This window comes from Kwoniella shivajii, chromosome 3, assembly GCF_035658355.1.
Source record: "Kwoniella shivajii chromosome 3, complete sequence".
Classification (NCBI taxonomy): Eukaryota; Fungi; Basidiomycota; class Tremellomycetes; order Tremellales; family Cryptococcaceae; genus Kwoniella; species Kwoniella shivajii.
The window spans coordinates 884,999-906,626 of record NC_085910.1 but is presented as its reverse complement, the minus strand read 5'-3'; the positions used below and the strand labels follow the sequence as shown (position 1 = coordinate 906,626).

General features: G+C 42.1%; 8 protein-coding genes across 8 annotated transcripts; 4 read left to right on the top strand and 4 right to left on the bottom strand.

Moving 5' to 3' along the window:
• Positions 1-1,598: 1,598 nt before the first annotated feature.
• IL334_002540 (uncharacterized protein) lies at positions 1,599-4,296 on the top strand (the record flags this gene model as incomplete). Its single annotated transcript, XM_062934284.1, has 7 exons — positions 1,599-2,424; positions 2,551-2,712; positions 2,797-2,876; positions 2,958-3,665; positions 3,728-3,811; positions 3,872-3,971; positions 4,031-4,296. The coding sequence occupies 7 exons, from the start codon at positions 1,599-1,601 to the stop codon at positions 4,294-4,296; spliced, it is 2,226 nt and encodes a 741-aa protein (XP_062790335.1).
• A 644-nt stretch (positions 4,297-4,940) lies between these two features.
• IL334_002539 (uncharacterized protein) lies at positions 4,941-6,528 on the top strand (the record flags this gene model as incomplete). Its single annotated transcript, XM_062934283.1, has 9 exons — positions 4,941-4,997; positions 5,114-5,150; positions 5,214-5,305; positions 5,399-5,498; positions 5,649-5,804; positions 5,923-5,981; positions 6,080-6,139; positions 6,229-6,394; positions 6,479-6,528. The coding sequence occupies 9 exons, from the start codon at positions 4,941-4,943 to the stop codon at positions 6,526-6,528; spliced, it is 777 nt and encodes a 258-aa protein (XP_062790334.1).
• Positions 6,529-7,276: 748 nt separating this feature from the next.
• Positions 7,277-9,086, bottom strand: IL334_002538 (uncharacterized protein; the record flags this gene model as incomplete). Its single annotated transcript, XM_062934282.1, has 5 exons — positions 7,277-7,458; positions 7,525-7,786; positions 7,845-7,932; positions 8,004-8,890; positions 8,970-9,086. 5 exons carry the CDS (start codon positions 9,084-9,086, stop codon positions 7,277-7,279), a joined length of 1,536 nt encoding a protein of 511 aa, XP_062790333.1.
• Positions 9,087-9,890: 804 nt separating this feature from the next.
• IL334_002537 (uncharacterized protein) lies at positions 9,891-12,450 on the top strand (the record flags this gene model as incomplete). The annotated part of the gene is made up of 7 exons (XM_062934281.1): positions 9,891-10,114; positions 10,175-10,239; positions 10,314-10,599; positions 10,672-10,732; positions 10,794-10,912; positions 10,990-11,079; positions 11,145-12,450. 7 exons carry the CDS (start codon positions 9,891-9,893, stop codon positions 12,448-12,450), a joined length of 2,151 nt encoding a protein of 716 aa, XP_062790332.1.
• A 228-nt stretch (positions 12,451-12,678) lies between these two features.
• IL334_002536 (uncharacterized protein) lies at positions 12,679-13,580 on the bottom strand (the record flags this gene model as incomplete). Its single annotated transcript, XM_062934280.1, has 3 exons — positions 12,679-12,910; positions 12,978-13,346; positions 13,417-13,580. The coding sequence occupies 3 exons, from the start codon at positions 13,578-13,580 to the stop codon at positions 12,679-12,681; spliced, it is 765 nt and encodes a 254-aa protein (XP_062790331.1).
• A 576-nt stretch (positions 13,581-14,156) lies between these two features.
• Positions 14,157-17,508, top strand: IL334_002535 (uncharacterized protein; the record flags this gene model as incomplete). Its single annotated transcript, XM_062934279.1, has 15 exons — positions 14,157-14,189; positions 14,251-14,328; positions 14,440-14,613; positions 14,739-14,858; positions 14,936-15,052; positions 15,122-15,245; positions 15,307-15,403; positions 15,461-15,668; positions 15,729-15,823; positions 15,881-16,069; positions 16,128-16,485; positions 16,563-16,732; positions 16,792-16,821; positions 16,877-17,057; positions 17,134-17,508. 15 exons carry the CDS (start codon positions 14,157-14,159, stop codon positions 17,506-17,508), a joined length of 2,349 nt encoding a protein of 782 aa, XP_062790330.1.
• A 284-nt stretch (positions 17,509-17,792) lies between these two features.
• Positions 17,793-18,944, bottom strand: IL334_002534 (uncharacterized protein; the record flags this gene model as incomplete). The annotated part of the gene is made up of 3 exons (XM_062934278.1): positions 17,793-17,906; positions 18,384-18,560; positions 18,840-18,944. The coding sequence occupies 3 exons, from the start codon at positions 18,942-18,944 to the stop codon at positions 17,793-17,795; spliced, it is 396 nt and encodes a 131-aa protein (XP_062790329.1).
• Positions 18,945-19,367: 423 nt separating this feature from the next.
• Positions 19,368-21,293, bottom strand: IL334_002533 (uncharacterized protein; the record flags this gene model as incomplete). Its single annotated transcript, XM_062934277.1, has 2 exons — positions 19,368-20,360; positions 20,430-21,293. The coding sequence occupies 2 exons, from the start codon at positions 21,291-21,293 to the stop codon at positions 19,368-19,370; spliced, it is 1,857 nt and encodes a 618-aa protein (XP_062790328.1).
• Positions 21,294-21,628: the final 335 nt, after the last annotated feature.

Here is a 21,628-nt window from a genome sequence, read left to right as displayed (position 1 = left end):
GTTACGTGACAACAACGTGGGTTTCTATTATTATACGCCGAGTTTGCATCTTTTACCCCGAAAGCGATAATCATTCCATCGGAAGAGCGCAGAATGTTATCACCGGATTAGGGGATTAATTAAAGGGAAACATAAATAAGGATCTACCTTGCCTTGTAATTGTATCTCGATGGTGAGCGACTTGGCTTCCCATCGACCCAGTAAATGAGAAGCCGGCAATATAATGAATCGATGCTGTAAGTTTACCCCATCAATCGGGTACAAAGGAACAGGGGGGTGTTTGCAGATTACAGTCAAAAACACGACTACCTCTTTCGTTGCATAAAACTCGTCGACGGAAATCGAGTGCATGTTCAATTGGGTTAAATGTAATGCCCTCGACAACATACCGGATCATTTCTTGAATGGATTCTTCAGCGGAGTGATCTCGTGTCGGCAATGGATTGCTTCCGTTCCATGAGATAGATCGATCTGGTTCCCCCTGTCGGAATCTAAAAATGATCATACTTCCGTTTCTCGTCCGTAAAAGTGAAATGCCAAGGTTCAGTTCACTTCAGTTCACAGCTTTGACCGAGAGTGAAGAGTTTGTCAGTTGCTGCAATAATGATGAAAAGGTTTGTGCTGTCAGCACTGGTATACACGGTGCCGCTGTCAGCGCGTTGGGATCATTCGTTGCATACCGAGGTTTTGTATGTAAGTCGCTGCGGTTATCGGACAAAAAAAACGAAAGGTTTTAAGGAGAATACAGGAAAATTCTCTGGGTGATAAGATTTACCTCCGGGCGTGTATCTCAAGCGAGAACCTTAATTGGGAAAAAGCCCCAATTGCAATTCAAAGGAAAAATGAGAAGGATGAGGAAATTTGCTTTGTGAATCAGAGGGTGAATTTTGTTTATTTTTCTAACTGAACCTCTTTGCTCTCTACGCTTGCTGGAGACTCTCTCTCCTTCTTTATCTGGTTATATACATACGAATTTCTCAATAATAATATATACGCTAAATCATACATCACCTTGTCCGACCACTTAGTTGCGTTCAACACCATCGAAGGGGATATCCGACGCCTCGTGACCGAGTATCGATCAAATAAATACATTTGCATCCGGGCAGGCTATTCAACGATCTGCACAACTGTATTCATATCGCAATCATCATCACCTTCCACCCAACCCATCAACCTCAATCTAGAGTAGACCAATTCAAGATCGAGTAATCCAAATCAATCTTATACGCTATAATAGTTCCCACCTTTATGACCCTGTTCAATTCCGCTGGACCAAATAGCACCCTGTTATTACTCCTTAAAATCCTTGGGACCCTCGTCTTTCTTTTTCCTTTCTTTCATATCTGGTAACAGATCCGACGATCTCGCCTTTTTCGTATGTTCCTCGGTCATTAATTCAAAGGGGAATTTACATTCACGATTTTAGTTTGAAATATCCCAGAGAGGTTGATTGAACGAACGAACCTTTCCACGCTGGGTAGTGCGATATCGAAAATCAACAAGGAAGGACATACAGACAAAGATAAACACAAAAAGGGAAAAACAAAATAAATTAGCATCCGAAGTTTCGTATACCTTTTCTGAAACCAAGCATGATGATCAAAGTCACTTCTGCACATGTCAACCCTGCGACATCAAATAACAACTCATCGTCATCTTCATCCTCATCATCATCTTCTTCTTCTCCAAAGAATCAAGCGATTGTAGCTAGTCCTGATCCCAATACATCACATCAAAAACGGCATAAAACCTCATTGGATTTCATCTGTTCACCTTCAAGACCTTCCGCATCACCTTCGTCAACATATATATCAAGGGGTAGCTGCACGCCTAGAGCATCGTCACCTACTTACATGTCACCTAAACCATCATCACCACCACCACCCTCGATATTCGCTTCTACCTCTTCATCGAGTCATATAAAGTCTTCGTCAGGATGTAAGAAATCATTGGAAAGTCTTCCACGGGAATTGTTAGCTTTGGTAGCGTACAATGTGATGGTGGATGAAAACGGCGTCGGACATCATCCATCTCGGTTGTTTCCGCTATACTTAACATCGAGATCCATCTACGAATCAATATGTTTCGATAATAATCCTCAGTTGTATAATACTCTTTTTAGAGCGACCTTCGATACTTCAGCCTTGGATAGGAGGTATCAATGGATGAAGAAAAATCTTTTGAAACCACCGGCAAGTGGGAAAGCGGGTGCGATCAACAAAGGTAACGAGAAAGGAAAAGCAATGTTTGATCTATTTGCAGATCCAAGAAGTTTTGCCATAGATTATAGGACAAGATGGGAACAAAGTTGGAGAATGCGTCAAGTAGCCAAATATTGTCGGATTGAGATACCTGGAATTTGCGATAAAGAAGCTTATGTAGCGGATTTATGGAATGTTTGGTTCCTTTTAACCGAGAATGGTGAGTGCTTGACCGGACATTCACGAGGTCAGACCGCACTCAATCATAGAATGGGGGATCGGATCTTGTCATACACCCCCGGTGGGATACATCATGTACTGATGACGGAGTGTTACGTTGATATAGATTCAAAGAATCTCCACTTCTTGAACACCCAATGTAGTCTCCGCGAATTCATCCTTGCCTTCTATAAAGAGAATCTTCTCAAAGAATCTTTAGTTCCTGGATATCCCCGAGATTCGGGCGATAAAGCTTTGGCAGTTTGGTGTTGCCTTTTAGCTGGAATGGGTGAGTTCTCGATATTCTGACAGGCATCGTCATAGTCTTTGGATGATCGTTTGATACGAGCTTATTCATTTCAAAAAAAAACAGATGATCTCGGTGAAGATAGCCCTGCAGATGTAGATGAGAAGATCTTCCTCCTCCGGCCTTATGTCTTCGCATGTGCCAAGGTGAGTCTAAATGTTGAACCTTGACTTGAATGGGCCCGCGCCAGACCGATACGACTGCTGATTTTGGCTGTCATATAATAGTATGATATAACGTATGCACCTTGGCAACATCGACAGCTGCCATTTTGTGCGCCCGGTTGTACGGATCATGAAACAGACGCATCCATTCGATCAAAAGCGATGACATACAAACGATTTGGATATACATGGAAGAGAGCCCCACCTCAATTCGTATTAGGGATTTATCTGATATTTATGAGATTACTCGAGAGACAACCTGATAGAGTCGGACTAAAAGCTGGAAGTTCCGCATTTTCCTTATCACCTTTTGAAGCTACTTTACCTGGATTATTCTCCGCATTTAAAACAGCACCTTCGATTGAACATGATAGAGAATGGCAAAGAAATACAATGTGTCAAGATCCTCATACATCACCAGGATTACCACCTTTATCGTTCCTGGGTCAAGTTCAAGGTTACTGGAGAGGTAAATTCTTATTCTACGATTTCGATTTATACAGACAGATATTAGCTGGAAATATGCGCGGAGTATATACTGGGACTTTTGCAGAACAAGTAGCAGAATTCGAGTTGAAAGAAACGATTATCAAATTACCGAAAGATAAATTAGGTGGTGATGGTCCGTTACTCGCGGCTGGTTTCGCAGATGTGTTTGAAGAGACCGACGAGGAGCAGAAAAAGATCAAGGGAGGATATGGCTTCGAATTGTCGGATGAGAAGGAGGATGTTCCGTTAGGTTGGACAAAAGAGATTCTTCTCAGTGGTAAAGTGAGTTATTTATACAGGTAAAGGGTTATGATGTCGCGGTAGACTGATTCGATATATCACAGGCTCGAACAAGTTGGGGTTGGGCAAAGATCAGAGGTAGAATTAGATCATGGGATGGTTTGGTCATCATAGAAATGACTTACTCTGTGAGTAATCATCTCATTCTCGAGAATTTCTGGGTAATCATCTAACTCACGGTTTCATAGCGTCACGTCATGGGTAGATGGATGTGGAAAGGTTATTTACATACCGGTGGATATTTGGCAGGAAGATGGCGAGATACTTTCACGGCTGAGAATCTGAGAGGTGAGTGGTGGTTTGCGTTGGGGCTTCCACCAATTCTAAGCTGATCGCGGTGTATTCAGGCTACGAAGGAGCTTTTGGAATGATTCGAGCGGGTGATTCACTCTATCCTGATCATTTCCCAAAACGGATGGAAGATTCTTTGGGAGTCAACGCAAACGCCCCTCCACCTGCGAATCAATCTTCTCAAACCCGCACCCAGCCATCAGTACGAGGGGATGGATCTGCCATACCTACGCCTACTGTAGAGACTGACCAGAGTCAAGGCAGATCTCCGAACGCAAATGTCAGTGCAACCCCTGTTGGACACGGACATATTTGTGGTTAGGCGGTGATTCGACGGGCTCAAATATATGGATTACTTTCTTCATGAGTTTCTTATCACACACAAATATACGAAAGAACTTGGAAAAAGCATGCATTAATAGTACATATAGCATAAACCGTGTAAGACTGAGTCCTGAAGCGACATTAATGTTATCCATAGGAAGGTTTCGAGTTCCTGTATTTCCGTATTTTATGTATTCAACATCATTGCATTGTTCATTGGTATCTGCGCCCTACGAAAGGATGAGCCAGAACATTAGTTTTTGGGATAAATCGGCGAAAATTGCAGTATGTATCAACGAAGAACGTCTTGGCTAATCTGCTAAAATATGTTCACTTTTGCTTATATCATCCGTGTGAACGCTTAGATAAGATCGATCACCTTTTGGGAAGAGAGTGGAGGGAGAATTATCACAACATGATCGATGGGTTTTTAGCCGATTTAGCAGGGATGAGAGATGTGTGAAGATGTATCGATATGACGTACCGACTAAAGGAAAAGTTGGAATCCAAAATGGCGACAAAATATACATATATAAAACATGGTGTACTCGATTCGTCCGAAGTGAATAGATATCCCCAACATACTGAATCTTTATACGTGTATCTGCATTAGATAAATCGGATAAAAACAAATAGTTAAAAATGGTTTGGCAAATCGATTTGAAAGGCAAGACTATAGTAGTCACTGGAGGCAATCGAGTAAGTTAAATCGTAGAATATTTCATTCATTTTCAGAAGAAACTTATCGTGATAACGAACTGTATTGAACGTAAGTAACAGAAGAAGCTAACAAGTTTGGTTTTTCTCAATGACAGGGAATCGGTTTGGCTATAAGTGAACAATGTGCTCAAGGTAAGTCATATTTCGAGACCTTCATGTGAAGGGAAAGATCTGTACTGATTAAGCCCGTTGTAGCCGGTGCACACGTCGCTATTATTTATAGATCAAGTCAAGATGCACCTGAAGTAGCCAAGAAGATAGGTGAAAAGTATGAGGTACATTGCGAGGTCAGTGATCATATTCTCATTGGTTTATCTGACATGTATCTTTGTATCTTGACATGTGAACTAGGCTGATAAGGGAACGTGGGCAATCAAAAGGCATACCAAGCGGACGTAGCGGATCAAGCTGCCATCTCAGAGTTATTCAAGAAGATCTACAAGGATGTGGGTCCTGTTGCAGGCGTAGTTTGCAATGCCGGTGAGTCCACTCAGATCTCAGCTCATCTTCGTTTCGATAATCCCCCGCATCAGAACACGATAAGTATATCAGATCCAGAATCAGAATCAGAATCAGGATCAGAATCAGGATCCGATTTATTGAATACTGATCTCCAACTGAATAATATAGGTGTAAATTACAAGAAACCAGCAATCGAACTTACCAAAGAAGATTTCGATGATAATTTCGGACCGAATGTATGGGGTGTATTCACTTGTGCTCAAGCAGCAGCTAAACTTTGGAAAGAACATGATTATAAAAATGGTAGAATCGTTTTCGTTTCCTGTGAGTTTCCTTTCTCTTTTTTTTTTTTTTTTCCTTTTTCGTTTCTACTTCACAGCGCAACTTAGCAAGCTGGAATGGACTTGGTGACAAAGACTCATCGTTGTTACTGTTACCGCAGCTGTTGCTGCAACTATAGCCAACAAAGGCGAAGCGCAAGCCTTCTATAACCCCACAAAGGTAAGTTCAATGGAATTACCTTTATCTCCAATGGCGTGATTATTCGAAAGCTGATCTTGGCTTTTTTCCTTTAATTTGCCATTGCTCTCCTATAAAAGGCCGCGGTCAATTCCCTTGCCAGAAATCTAGCGATGGAGTGGGCAGATCAAGGAATAACCGTATGTACACCTACCTTCCTTTCTTCATGATGTTGATCTAATTCTACGAACACGAAGCTCATCCATTTTATCTGGACTTTCGGCCTTAGGTAAATTGCTTATCACCAGGATATGTACATACGGATATGAACGCAGGTTTGAAGGACGATCCTGAATTCGAAAAGAAGGTAGCTGCCAGTACAATGTTGAACAGAATTAGCACTCCGGATGAACAAGCTGGTACAGCTGTTTTCCTTTTGTCAGATTATGCTTCTTGTGAGTGGGCGTGTAGTCACCGGATACAAGGCAATCTCATCATAAGGGGCATACGAGCTAACCGCCTTTTGGAACATTTCTTAGATATCACTGGTACTCAATTGATCGTAGATGGTGGTTTACACAGCTGGTAGAGAAGGAAAGAACGAAAGAAGTGAACAAGTAAAGAAGTCGATCTGACTAAGATAAGTGAATAACGAAAAAAATACAATGCATTTAGGATTCTTACATGAATCAACGTCTTTGCGAATGTGCAGGAACAGATTATATCCTCTAGGGTAGTGAGCAGATTATTTCGGTTTCGGAATCGAGGTCGTGATTCTGTCCTCTCGGCACCTCCCCTCTTCCCCTCTTTCCTTTGGCACAGACGGCATAATCCCTCTCAATCGGAATCGGAATAATCTAAATATAAATATGTATATATGTTAATATGAAACGACTATATAACAAAATGTTCCTACCTGTCCTCTTTGCCAGAATTGAAGATCAGACCTGTCTTCTGATCAGAATTAGAAACTAGCTGAAGCTTTTTCCCTTTATGTATATATCATTGTCTCACGATATTCGAAGAGGTGAATGCGAGTTAGGCATCATCAAAATCCGATACGACGTTGACGTAAATGTCACTTTGTCCGTTGTATCATTTCAATGCGTCGTTCATTCTTCATACAGGAAGTAAGGGGTCGGTTCTGCAGTCGGTTGACTTTATCGTTTTGACGATATCGGATCAATACATATATTTTTGGTGGGAAAAAACCTATTTATATCATATCATGAATACTATGCTTGAAAAGAAAACCTTGCACGGAATGTACAAATCGACTCTGCTCTATGTCATCTTTGATCAAGTAAACAAAAGCTTCCTTTCTACCTTGAAGAGACTTATACAGATCCTCTACCGGTTGAGAATCCATATCGTTCACTGACTGATCTAGCCATGATATCTTTCACCGGACCTAAAAGTCTTGTGAAAGCTTGTTCACCCAAAGCTGCTACTTTCAAGTTATCCGGTCCCTCGGCTCTGACTGTTGCAGCTCGAGTTTGTCTATTAAGTAAAGCAAGTTCTATTGATGCAATGCAGAAACGTCAGCAAAATGATAAACAATATGGAACCGTGCCAAAAGTCTCACCCCCGAAGTAATCTCCTTTGACTAATCTCTTCACTACACTTTCTCTACCATCATCACCCTTTTTGATGGCAACAGCAGATCCACTTTCGATCAGGAAGAAATCATCACCTGCTTCTCCTTGTTTGATAACGTCTTCGCCTTCGCTGAAAGTTCGGGACTCAAGTACATCGGCAATCTTGGCGCGCTCGTGAGGTTGGAGGGAAGCGAGAATCTGTACTTCAGATAAGAAAGATTCATAGAGTCTTCTCTTTCGGGAAGTGTGCTGTATCAAAGGAGGAATCAGTGTGTGACCAAGGATTAACCGCATTGGGATCACTCACGTCAAGTAAGATAGTCCTGAATGAGACTCGGTCAAGAGCCCACAATGTACAAGGAGTAATAGAGAGGATAGAAGCGGCTCGAGGGGCGCTATAGCAATGAACCTATGTCAGCGACAAGATTTACATGATTTCAGTAAAATGATGAACTATATCACTCACTTGTGCATTAAAGCAAGTTCACCGAAGGAGCTACCTTCTTTACATGAAGCAACCTTTTTACCGAGTAGTGGTCTATCACCTTTTTCAGGATCGATGACTTGACCATCTTTCTTAACGAAAACATCTAATGTACCATTTTCGACGATATAGAAATAATCACCTGCTGCACCTTGTTCGATGATCATTTCACCTGCGGCGATCGTGACTTCTTTCATAGCAGCCAAGACATCTACTTCTTGATCCTCATCTAAATTTCTGAACAAGAAATTTGGTTTAATAGCTTGCTTGATCCTGTTCATTTGTTCATCTGTTTTAGGGAATGAAGGCATGTTACTTGCACTTCCTGAATTTGGGTTTGGAGTAGTCTCATCTTCTTCCATGGTAGATTCTAGTCCACCTGAAGGTTGGAAAGATCTATGATTAGTGGGTACTAAAGATTCAGCTGAGACTGAAGTTCTTCTACCTAAAGCGTAAGATGGGATAGGGGGTTCATCATGTTGATCTCCTTCTTCAGCTATGTTGTTGTTAGAGAAACCACCGAATGGAGATTGGTTGAATTGGGGTCCATCGTTGAAGTTGTTGGAGGAAGGAGGGAATGAGGATGATTGTTCACTGAATGGACTCGAATCACCTCCGACACCGCCTGAAGGAGAACCGAACGGAGGATAGAATATATGTTGTTGTTGCAATCCTGACGACCCTTGAGGTACTGTAGCTCTTCTTGGACCACCGGATCCGAAAGGTGAATCAGAAGGCCCTTGCTCTGAGAAAGGTGATAAAGCGTGAGGGGCAGGTGAAGATAATCCAGGAGCGTTGAAAGCTAATGATCCAGGTGGACCTTTACGTCCCGTTGGTGGAGCTGAAAGAGATTGTTGTGGACCTTGTCGCTGTGATGAAAGAGTACCGTTATTAGCTTATAGCTCAGAAAAGACAACACATCAAATTGCGTAGGACACTCAAACTGACCTCTTGTCGAAGCTTGTTCTGGAACCAGTCAGCTCCCCATTGAATGACATCTTTAGGTTGGTCTCTCGCAACGTCTCTGTTGAGGTCATTGAGGATGGAAGTCCATGAAGCAGACATTATGTGGATAGTCTGAAGCGAGTTGTGGTATGAGAAGGAGGGAATAGAAGACAAAGAGAGGATCGACGTGTAGGTGAGAAAGTCGGTCTACGTGAACCTCCTTTATCCGGGTACAGGAAAGGATGTGATTGGTTTTCTTCCTCGCACCGTCTAGGTGTGTATTTGTGTTGGAAGGAAGTACCAGTCCGTGAGTATTAGGGGAAGGTATGGTATTGTGCAGTGATATGCGAACAGAAAGATGAGTTACTATGCGACACGATCTATGATATATATATATTTATGTGATGTGAATTTTGTATGATGATGACCGCAAGTGGAAGTAGTACGAGTAGTGTTGGTACTAGTTTTTATGGTTGGTCACCCCTTCACTTGAATGGCGCGTTATATGAGATCCCTGAATCAGGTACATCTCTTCATGTAATGGGAAGATTACAAACTTTGAACTGTTTCTGTTTACAAGGGTATTTTTGGTGATAATGATTAGGATTTCATTAGGATTTCATTAGGATTTCCTTTTTCAACCCGGACTTTGACAAAGACAAGGTAAGTGGAGGGTGATCACCTCGTGACGCGTGGGGCAGATAGATAAAAAGAAGCATGATTTACAAGACATGACTTGATTTCGTTTCAAATATCAACCACTTTCTTTTGTTCGGTTCTATCTATATTCCTGAGATTGATGCCTACAGCAGTCCTTCTCGGCGACTATCACAGTACCAGAAGACATGATGCCATGTATCTCACCCCGAGTATAGGTCATATAGCATTTCGACCAATCAATTACCGAAAGGAACCTTATTCAACATGACGACAGAATCAGATGAAGAACTAGCTTCAATCGTTCAGCATATCTCTATCAGTGATGGAACCACCTCCGTCCTCGCGCCATCAGACAGGAATGGCCTGTCGAACGGAGGGAACGATTATCCTCCAAAAGTCGAAAAAACGGATCAAGACAGCAACAACGTATCAGACCGGGAGCTTGAATCTCCTCAATCTAACGCAAATGAAGAGAACGTCAATTACAGGTAAATTACAATCCAGCGGATCACCTCTCACGACTCGTAACTAACATTTTGGCGTCACAGGGAGCTGGAAAAGAGGATACAATCGTTGTCACGCGAAATATCCTTACTCCTGGACCGGATATATGGTAAGATCAAATCTCTTCTTGCTCACACCTTTGTTATCTATGTTCAAATACTAAGACTATTTCTTTCCCCTTAGAAATTCAAGAGCTTCGACATTTTTCAATCCCATCGTCGTCAACTTCAACGGTTTCTACTCCCTCAAGAATCGATGATCTGTTGTCATCATTGACAGATTCCACTTCATTACTCAGACCGCAAATCACGTCATTACAATCTATATTCTCGTCAAGTACAGGGTCACATACCGAAAATCTACAAGATGGGCTAGAGGAACTCATGGTTGAATGGAAGAAGGTAGAAGAACAGCACAAACTTTTGTTAGAAGAAATGAAAGAGGATGGATGGTTGGTGAGGTTTCGAACGTACGTCTCTCTTCCACACACCAATCAACGTGTAACACAAAACTTTTCGTAGCTAATAATGGGTACACGTAGTACGGCTGATCAAGCTGAAGCTATGATGAATCCATTACGGAAGAGTTTGACTGAATGTCAGGTGAGCCCACCGCTCTTTACAAACCATTCTTAAACAATAGCTGATGAATCTTCACACTTAGACGTATGTCGAGCGAATCATACAATCAACTCGCCATGTTCCCCTAAATTCCGAATATGAGGAACAAGTCAGTATAGAGAATTTACAGAAGATCTCTAAAGGTCATGAGTCTATGACGAGGTAAGTGTACAATCTTTGGTCTTACATTACTATCTCAATATGGATCACTAATGCTTGATAATTCCGGTCGTGAATAGAACATACGTACCGAGCATAAACAAGATACTCAAAATGATGGATAAGAGTATATCTGATCGACCCATCAAGAATGGCGAGTCCTTAAGACGGTGAGTAGAAACTTGTTCAATGGAAAAGTGGTCACTCATTCTTACATATCATTGAACTCGTACAGACTCAGTGAGATGAGCCAACGATGGAGCCTGATGCAAAAACAGCTGCAACAGGTCAACTCCAAGATACGTTTCATCTTCTCACAGCACCAACAAGGAGTAGATCACGACGATGGAGCAGAAGACATCGAGCTTCTTGCCGATGTCACATCTCCATACAGCTCCCCCGACTCTCGAGGTGATTACTTCGGCTATGGTGGTGAGGCCGTAAGATCAAGGGAATCGACCAATTCAAGTTATTCTTCAAACAGGACCAGAGAGTCCAGCTCCGGGATGCCCCAAAAAACATCGCAAGGACGCCCTCACTATGCTTCTTCCTCGGCTACCCTTTCCCCTGACACAGCAATGCGACCTTTACCTCTTCGAAGACGAACGTCAATGATGTCTAGTACATCTGCAACCACAGCACGAACACCGAACGAGAAACCAAGATGGGATTCATCTCGCAAAGTACCTGAAACAGTGTCTACGCCTACAATGCCTCGTAGATTGAGTGCACTTCCAAGATCAATCAGTCCTACGCCTAGCAATGCATCGATGTCATCTGCCGTGTCGCGTCGTTTGAGTAGGATACCGATAGCAACGCCACCGAAAAGTAAAGGTAAGGATTACTCATCACCCACAGGAAGATCTGATAGAGGCAGTGAAGAAGTCATTATACCTGGTTTATCTGTATCCAATACACACTCACGTATCTTGCTTTCTGAACCTCGACAAACCAAGGGTCAGAATCATTTGGAAAAAGCTAGAATGGGTTTGGCAACTCCCGACTCATCGAGACCCAGAATGAGTTCCACATTCACATCATTCTCAAGGACGAATACGAATACACCACGAACAGCACCTGTCTCGGGACGAGCAAGCCTGAGTAGAGCACCCCCTTCTTCATTCAGAATAACGTCACCGACACCTAACAGCTCAACCAGACCTTCTTCAAGATTAAGTACGATATCATATTCGAATGTTAATCTGAACGATATACAAGAATTCAAGCCTTCGAAATATGATTTACTAGATACAGCAATTCAACGAATCATGGAAGAAATCAACTTTAACCTGTTCGCGAGTAGATTAGATCAATCACTCAAACGAGGTCAAAGGAGAAATGAACATGAAGAATGGAAAGGTGAATACATATTTGGCAGAGGAGAAAAACCTTCTTCTGTCAAATTAATCTTCTTAGCTCCACAAAAACCTAGTTTGGAAAAGAGGACCAAGTGTTTAGTTAGAGTCGGTGGTCAATGGTTGGATCTTAAAGGGGAATTGGAAAGGAGAATGAGGGATATCGAGGACGATGAGACTTTTTGAGAACAATGGGTTGGAGTAGACATTTCTCAGCAGGATTTGAAAATAGCTAGAAAAGGAGCGATGATATGAAGTCGAATTATATCGTGACTTAACGTTTTGATTACGACTCATAATGAGATCTGTCTGTGTATATAACGGAAGTCATAAGTGATCAGTACATTTATGCATATACAACATTTGTATTGACATTTTTACTAAATAATATTGATAAAGCTCAAAGCGGGTCGATCAAGCAAGATCACGAGATAGTATATCCAATAGATCGTTCCACATCAATGTCATTTCTTCTTCCCAACCACCTTTACGGACTCCTTCAAGCGCTTTAGTAGCTACAAACTCGTTTGCAATCGAGGCTTCATTCTGCTCTACACGGATTGATGATCCTTCGAAGTTGCCATATGTCCTGGACCATGCAATGAGTCTAGAACGACTTGAAATGATTATCGATTTCAGGCGAATACTATACGAGTTCATAGCGTTAGAAAGTGTCTTCACCAAACAAGTTGAACCAGGAGTAAATGACCTACCGTTCGGTAGTATCTACTTGACCACCGAAGTCTACCTTTACACCCCTTCCACCTAATTTTCTCCCACCTGAAGAACGAGGCGGTAACCACGCTTGCCCATTCAAGACTGCCTTCCAACCATTCTCCACTTCTCTCAATATATCCAATACTTCCCTTATTGACCCTTCAGCTTCTCGCTCAGCATCCGATTTCGTCCTGTGACCCGATGAAAGAAGAGTTAAAGATGTGATATATAACGGAATGACAGCTGTCAGAGTCAAGAGATATGATATCCTCAACGAAGAAAAAGGAGGCTTCGGAGGAATTTGAAGGATTATTTGAAGTAGGATTGACAATCTCTTGACGAGTGAAGGTATAGAACCGAGATTACTATTCCAAACACACCACCGCTTCCTGATCAGATTATAATCCCATGCTAATGTATCTTGTGGTCACTCACTTGGTCTTCTCATCACTTTCCAAAATAGACAATTTATCATCCAGATACGTACGAAGTCTTTCTTCTTGTCTTGGTGTCAGTTGTGTAATGAGACCTTCAATTTCATTGTTCCCCTCCTCAACAGCAGCAGAGGTAATAGTCGATGCAGGCGAGTCTCTCGACATCATGCCTCCAGTATGCATGTAACATATGACCATCGCATGCATTCATAATACTCATTCGCTGTGCTGAACGGTGGTCCGTGCAGAGTGGAGGTAACCGGTTGACGTGATTACCCCTCTTCGATCATTATTTGTGATGTTGATCACTTCCAACCCATTTCCACCTTGTTGCAAAAGATCAAATCGTTCATTCATCTACTTTGCTTATCTCCTGCTTCAGCCACTGTTTCGCTCTTCATCTGGTCTTCCTCAAATATCAAAGAAGCGTTATACATTTGTTAAGTGTGGGCAATATCAGATATATATCTGCCGCAAATCAACAGTTGTCAATTGCCGAGCAGACGATTGGCCACCTGTGCAATACAAAGGATTTGATCCGAAGGGTCGTAAAGCTAAAATGAAGTTTATGCTGGGCGATCTGCCCGTTCTTTTCCCCTATGACCGGTGAGCTGAGCCTCTGACCGGACCAAGACTTAGCTGATATCTCGTCTAGTCTTTATCCAGGTATGACGAGTTCTAAATCATAGCCGACTGTCGAAGGCAGAGTAGCTGATACAGATTGCAGAGCAATACTCTTACATGGCAGATTTGAAGACTACTCTAGATGCAGGTGTATGTCTGAGTTTCATCACTGGAAAATATCGCACAAAGGCTAATATGAACGCCTATATAGGGTCATTGTGTATTAGAAATGCCTTCGGGTACAGGTAAAACAGTATCTCTGTTGTCCTTGATCGTGTCGTACATGCAGGTTAGTGCTGCGTAATACCTGCGTTACCCTACTTCCGCCATCCTAGTGAAGTGAAGATGAAGATTATCCAAATTGACTTGACTGAAGCTGACTCATCGTTGAATACTTCAGTTTTACCCGACAAAACGAAAATTGATATATTGTTCACGTACTGTACCTGAAATCGAAAAAGCTTTAGCAGAGTTGAAGAGATTGATGGAATATAGAGCTGAAATGGGCGCTAATGATGGAGAGTTCCGTGGATTGGGCTTGACGAGTCGTAGAAATCTATGTTTACATCCTGAAGTGAGTTTTTCCACTCTCCCACTGTCTTTCCCGTAAACATGACCGTAAACATGAATCATGTGCCGTCGTACTTGTGAAGCCTCTCAACTAATAGTTCTGACTCATCATTCGTTGCTCTTACATAGGTCAGTAAGGAGAAAAAGGGGAAAATGGTCGATTCAAAATGTAGAGATTTGACTTCTGCTTTCGCTTGCGAAAAAGGTAGAGCAAATCCCGGTAGTGTTCCTCTTTGTAGTTACCATGAGGTGAGTCGTCTTTCATTTTCTGGTCGATCGTCCGGAATAACTGATGAGTTTAACGCTTCATCATTGTTAAAATTTAGGAATTGAACAACTACGAAACCGGTAATCTTATACCTCCAGGTATATACACTATTGACGATGTGAAGAAATATGGTAAAGAAAAAGGTGTCTGTCCATACTTCACAATACGTAGAATGGTCAGTTATTCTTCAACTAATCTCTCCATCAGAAACTCGAAGTAAATATACTGATACCAACTTTTGTAGTTGCCTTTTCTCGATGTCGTCATCTATTCTTTCCACTATCTGCTCGATCCTAAAGTAGCAGAACAAGTTTCTGCCGAAATGAGTAAGGAGAGTATAGTAGTTTTCGATGAAGCGCATAATATAGGTGAGTAGCTGCATGGCAAATGAGATTCTATTCTGTCTTGTGTACTAATGAAACGATTTAGATAACGTCTGTATCGAATCTTTGTCAATCGACTTGACTAGACCTGTTCTGGACTCTGCTGCTCGAAGCGTAAATAAAATCAGTGACAGAATAGCAGAGTAAGTTGGCAAAGTGTGACCTCTCGCAAGCGTTGTCCAGCTTATATAATCGCACAGGATGAAAGAAACGGATTCTCAAAAGCTCGAAGACGAATATAAGAAACTAGTAGAGGGGCTGCAAGAAGCCAATGACCACCGTGAAGATGAAGACATGCTTGTCAGTCCCGTGCTATCGAAAGATATGCTGGATGAAGCTGTTCCCGGAAATATAAGAAAAGCAGAACATTTCATTGCCTTCTTGAAAAGGTTTATAGAGTATCTCAAAGTGAGTCCTTTCCTGGTTTTGCCACCGAATGGATGTAGCTAGCTAACCAAGCGAGTATAGACAAGAATGCGAGTGTTGCATGTCGTAGCTGAAACGCCTCAAAGTTTCTTGGCGCATTTGAAAGAAATCACATATATCGAAAAACGACCTTTGAAGTGAGCTATGCCAATTGTTGGATACTTCATGTTAGATAAGGCTGACAACATCTTCAGATTCGCTGCGGAACGTTTGACTTCACTGGTGCGGACTCTGGAACTGACCAACATCGACGAACACTACTCCCTCCAATTAGTAGCTTCATTCGGTACCCTGGTGGCAACGTATGAGAAAGGATTCTTGCTCATTTTGGAACCCTACGAGACAGAACATGCTACTGTCCCGAATCCTATTTTTCATTTCACGTGAGCTGTTGCTTCTTCTTGAGCAGGATTGACTTTGGCTGACGATCATCAATACTAGATGTCTCGATCCATCCCTAGCTATTGCACCGGTCTTCGAAAGATTCTCTTCCGTGGTCATAACGTCTGGTACAATTTCACCTTTAGATATGTATCCCAAAATCCTGCAATTCCGACCCGTAACAGAGCAATCATACCCGATGACATTGGCGAGAAATGCGTTCTTGCCCATGGTCATCACAAGAGGGTCAGACCAAGTACCTATATCATCACGATTCGAAGTGCGAAATGATCCTGCTGTAGTGAGGAATTTCGGTAGTATCCTTATTGATATGGCTAGAACGGTACCCGATGGAGTAGTCGCTTTCTTTCCCAGTTATCTGTATATGGAAAGTATCGTCAGTGCCTGGTATGATATGGTGAGTAGCTTTCTCATATTATAACCATCCTTTGTGACTCACCGAAGGAAAATACTGATAAAAGGGATACAAAATAGGGTATCTTGAGCGAAGTGTGGAAACACAAGTTGCTGTTCGTCGAGACTCCAGATGCTATGGAAACGTCCATCGCCCTTAGGAATTATAGAGAAGCATGCAACAATGGAAGAGGAGCGGTATTACTTTCCGTTGCAAGAGGAAAGGTCTCAGAAGGAATTGATTTCGATCAGTAAGTCTCAGCCAGGCCAGTCCTGGTTTTCTGAACTTAGCTAATCCTTGATATTTCAGCAATTACGGACGAGCGGTCATCATGTTTGGGTAAGTCAGCTAGCTAGGACCCCTGGAGGCACACAGCTGATCATCGTTGCCCCAGTATACCATACCAATATACCGAGTCACGTATATTGAAAGCACGATTAGAATTCTTGAGGGATAATCACAGAATACGAGAGAATGATTATTTGACTTTCGACGCGATGAGACATGCTGCACAATGTGTTGGACGTGTACTACGAGGTAAAACCGATTGGGGTTTGATGGTATTCGCAGACAAGGTGAGTGTGACCTACTATCGATACTTTCCTCGACATTTCATGCCAGTCTTCGGTACTGATGTATATGGTATAATAGCGATTCGCAAGGCAAGATAAAAGATCGAAATTACCTAAATGGATCAACGCTTATATAACAGAAGCTCATTCTAATTTATCAACGGATGTAGCTATTTCTTTAGCTAAGAAATTCATTAGACAAATAAGTCAACCTTTTGATCATACACAAACTGGAATAAGTTTATGGACGTTGGAAGATATTGAAAGAAGACAACTCCAAGACAAAGAAGAAGCTGAAAGAGCTGAGAATGAACTGAAAACTGCCATGGGTAAAAACAGCAATAGGAATGGTGGAGATGTGGATATGGAAGAAGATGATTTCAGGATGGATGATTATGACGACGGTGTTGATGAACAGGAATTGGCAATGATGGATTTACCTGATGACATGTAAAGAAGGTTAGAGTGATCGGCCTGAGCTGGTAGCAGCAGTAAAGGAAAAAGATGTCAATCAGTCAGGTACCTTCAATGTATTTCTATTTCGAGATGTTGTATATATATACATTCATAGATCATTAAGCCCTTTTTTCATTTCTGACTTTGATCGAAAATGTTCGGAAGGGTATACAATGCATTTTCTGTGATCATAGACAGCTCTACGTCAATTGACAAAGGAGAAAACCCCTCTATAGTTCCGAACCCCTATAGTATCGAACTCTGAATGTCCACCTTAAGATCCTAGATTCCAGCTGCGACTTGAGCAGGATCATCTCTACTAGCGTAGAATTTCTCTAAGAAAGTCTTTGGTGGTGCTGCATCGTCATATCGTTTGAACCACTGCATCACATGAGGCTGGAATATCAATCACAACAGTCAGCTCACTGCATATTAGGGTTTGACAATGTCTCCTCCTGTAGAATTCCAAGAAAGGGGAGGGAGTGCAGAGAAGGGGAAGATGATATAACAGGATACGATAAGGGGAAAAGGACGGGTGTACGATTCTCCCTTCTTGTAGAGATGATGATGGAGATGAATCCCAAAACACAAGAAAGGATCCACCCCTTCCAAAAGTTGTCGCAGATTGACTCTTATGGTCTATTAAATTCTTCCTTGGAGGACAGCTCCTAGCGCTTTTTATCACCTCTAGTATCTCCCCTTTCCTCACCCTTCTCTTACATTCTCTCGAAAAGACCTTCGGACTGCCCACTCGACATGAACTACATAGGCAGTTTCAAACCCCCGTATCCTCCTCCTTCTTAGTACCGTTTCTTTCCCTTCCTTCTCCCCACGTTTCCCTGTGTTGTCCACGTCACTCAAGTCAAGACTCACCTCTTGTTTCCACGCATTCATGGTCTCCTGAAATTCCTGTTGGTTCTTCAATAACATGATATTCATAACTTGTAAATCGGTTACAGTATCTCGATTCCTTTCGAAATCTTGTCTGAATTTCAATCTTACCAATGAAGGTGAAACGTTCAGAGCGTAAAGTTGTACTATATCAGGTGCCTATGACAAGAACCCCAACAGCAACGAGTTAGTCGGAAAACCTGTTCTCAATAATGACTCCATCGCTCCGTTTCATGAAGGATTGAACGAAGGGAATGTGGTGTATGTATGTTTTTTTCGGTTTCGTTTGCAGAGTATTTCAGCTCATCTAAGACCCGACTGATACCCCACGCCAAGGCTTGGTCGCTCGATGATGTCTCTTTCCCATGACCTTGGTTCCCATTCAATCGCATTTCGATCTCGTCTCCCTTTTCACGAATTCCACAAAATGTCACTTACAGATCGGTACCATGCCCTATAAGCTGCCAAGGAAGCTGCTCTGGCTTCTTCCCATGATGAAACTGATGTTGTGAGTCTAGCGAGTCGCGATGGGATCGTTGTCATTGTGAGACCGATGGAGACTGGATGAGCTATTTTGTGAATAGAACGCAGCCTATGTATGTAGACTTGCAGATATAACAGCTAATAAAAAACGTTGAATCCAAGGACCAGCTATGCTGGGTTACAGTTGAACGGAATCAATTTTCACCTCACCTTTCACCGTACTCGCACTTGTTGACGAATAGGCATCAAGATGATTGACAAAGTGGCACTCCAACATGAACTGATCTGATTAAGTTATTTTAGGTAACAAACAGCTCATGCATTCAGTCGTTTATGGAAAGTAAGTTGATCACAGTAACATGCTGTTGAGCGAGTACAGTATACATATGCATTCGGATCCACTACTTGTGATAAGCACACCAACTGAACCCTCTCGGGAGTTTCAAGTTCAACAAATTCTCCAGTCAAATCCACTGGACCATTCTACTCATCGCCTTGCCAAACCCATCTTTTAGCTAAATCCCACATTCCTTCCCATTTAGGTGTCAGCCATTCTTTAGCTTTATTATCAGTCTCAGCATGTCTCGCTCTGAACTGTTTAAAAGTCCTTTCCGGAACTTCACCTTCCCAAATCAATTCACATTTATTATCTTCTAAATTTTCGGGTCCATCTTCATTACCATTCCCATTTCCATTCTCCTTTTTCGGTTTATCGTGGTCATTATCGCTTCCTTCATCGTCGTCATCCTCATTTGCCTTTTCGTTATCACCTAAAGGTCTAGCTTCTTCAGTCCAATCAATTCTATTCAATAATAATTTCTTATAATGTTTGATTGATTTATCAACACCTTCGACTAAAACCAAAGCGAACTTAGGATGAAATACACAAACACCAGATAATAAATCTGATTTTGCAGTTTCTCTTATCTTGAATCTATGTCTACCATTTGATAGATATTTGATCTTGAATACTGCGCCATGTATACCTTTTCTTTCTCTTGCTAATAGTTGATGATATTCTTTTTCTTTTCTTTGTTCCGCTGTTAGTTTTCTATCTTTATTATCTTTTTCATGATTGTATGCTCTTTGAGCCACTTCTTTCCTGACTTTAGCTTCTACTTTGGTTGGATCTTGTACTGCGTCAGACGTTAAGACTTTCATTAAATTTGCCAATCTGACTTTTGGTGGATCGGGTGGTAATAAACCCATTTTTTGTCTGTCACGTTTATCTTCTAATTCAGCTTGTCTTCTCTGTCTTCTCATCTTCTTTTGTTCTTTCTTAGTCAACATCAATCCTCGTTCAGGTTGTTTCTTATCTCCTGGTGCAGGTATAGGTATAGGATGTTGAACTAAATGAGTAATCAATGAATCTTGATGTGTCGTCATGAATTCAACTGCTTCTTCTAAATCTTCGTACCCTTTTCCTTCAGGCAAAATAGCTTTGTCCCACCATTCAACTTCAGGTGGAGGTTGACGCTGTGCAAGACAAACGAAACAAGAATTAGCTGGTGAACCGGAAGTAACACTATGTATCAATTTACTTACCTTGAGACTTCTTTCTAAAGTATCGAATTCGCTATCTAATCCAGCTCGTCTACTAGCTTCTGCTATCCTTTGTCTTAAAGCGTCCATTTTTTGTTCATTCCTTAAGAGATCACCTTGAGCGACATATTTACCTGCTCGACTAAACTGTAATTTCTTACTTCTCCTTATTGGAGCTCTTTCTTCTTCCGGAACTGGACTTGCTGAATTTGCAATTGCTGTTGAGGATGATGCGTATGGATTCAAGATTGGAGCTGCAGGTGAATTTCTTGAAGGTGTAGTAGAAGATACTATAGCAGCGTTCGCTTTTACAGAAGTAAATTTAGGTGCCATTGTTTTATATCTATCTCTTAACACTTTCTTTTCATTTTTTTCAGCTTGTTGAGCTTGTTGTTCTTGATTCATTAATAAAGGATGTAATGCGATACTACTGACTCCAGGTTGAGCGGATGATGTAGATCCAGAACCTGACCGAGACGATTGTTTATTACCACCATCGGATTTTGGCATGGTACCTGAACCTGATAAATATGGATTGGCGTTTCGTGCGCTCAAAGCTTCAATTCTTGCTTTGGCAGCTGCTAATCTGTCTGCGATTGATGCGTCCATTGATGGTTTGGGTGGAAGTGCAGCTGGTCCAGGTGCACTTGTCGCTGCAGATGCGCTCGTGGGTGTGGGAGCGGATGGTAAGGAAGGTGTGGATCGTCCTGAAGCAGCTTCAAGTTGGGCTTTTCTAGCTGCTATTTGCGCTCGGATGGCGGCCATATCCAGAGGTGCACCCGCACCTGGCGCGGGAGCATCGACCCTCGCCCGCTTGGGTTCAGGTTGACCTGGAGAGGCCCCGTCGGCAGGTCGTCGTCCGGACATGTCGTGTGAGGTAGTAGAATAAGTGAATATGGGGAATGATAAGAAGAACCTGTCCTTGAGACTTTCTTCATTTCACGTATACCGTTCTTGTCTTTCAATAATAGGTGGCCAAATGCAACGCTTCGAACGGGATCAAATTGCTGATCAGCTAGACATAATAATATACCGATGAATGAATTTATGTCATTTTATCCCAGAGCCCGCATAGAGGTGTGGTCACGTGGCTTTCGATTTCCCCCCACTTTCCCCCTCCACTCTACCTCTCCACTATGCAAAGAGACGTTTATAAACTGAGGCAAAAGGGGTTGTGAGAGTACGTTTCCGTCATCATTGAG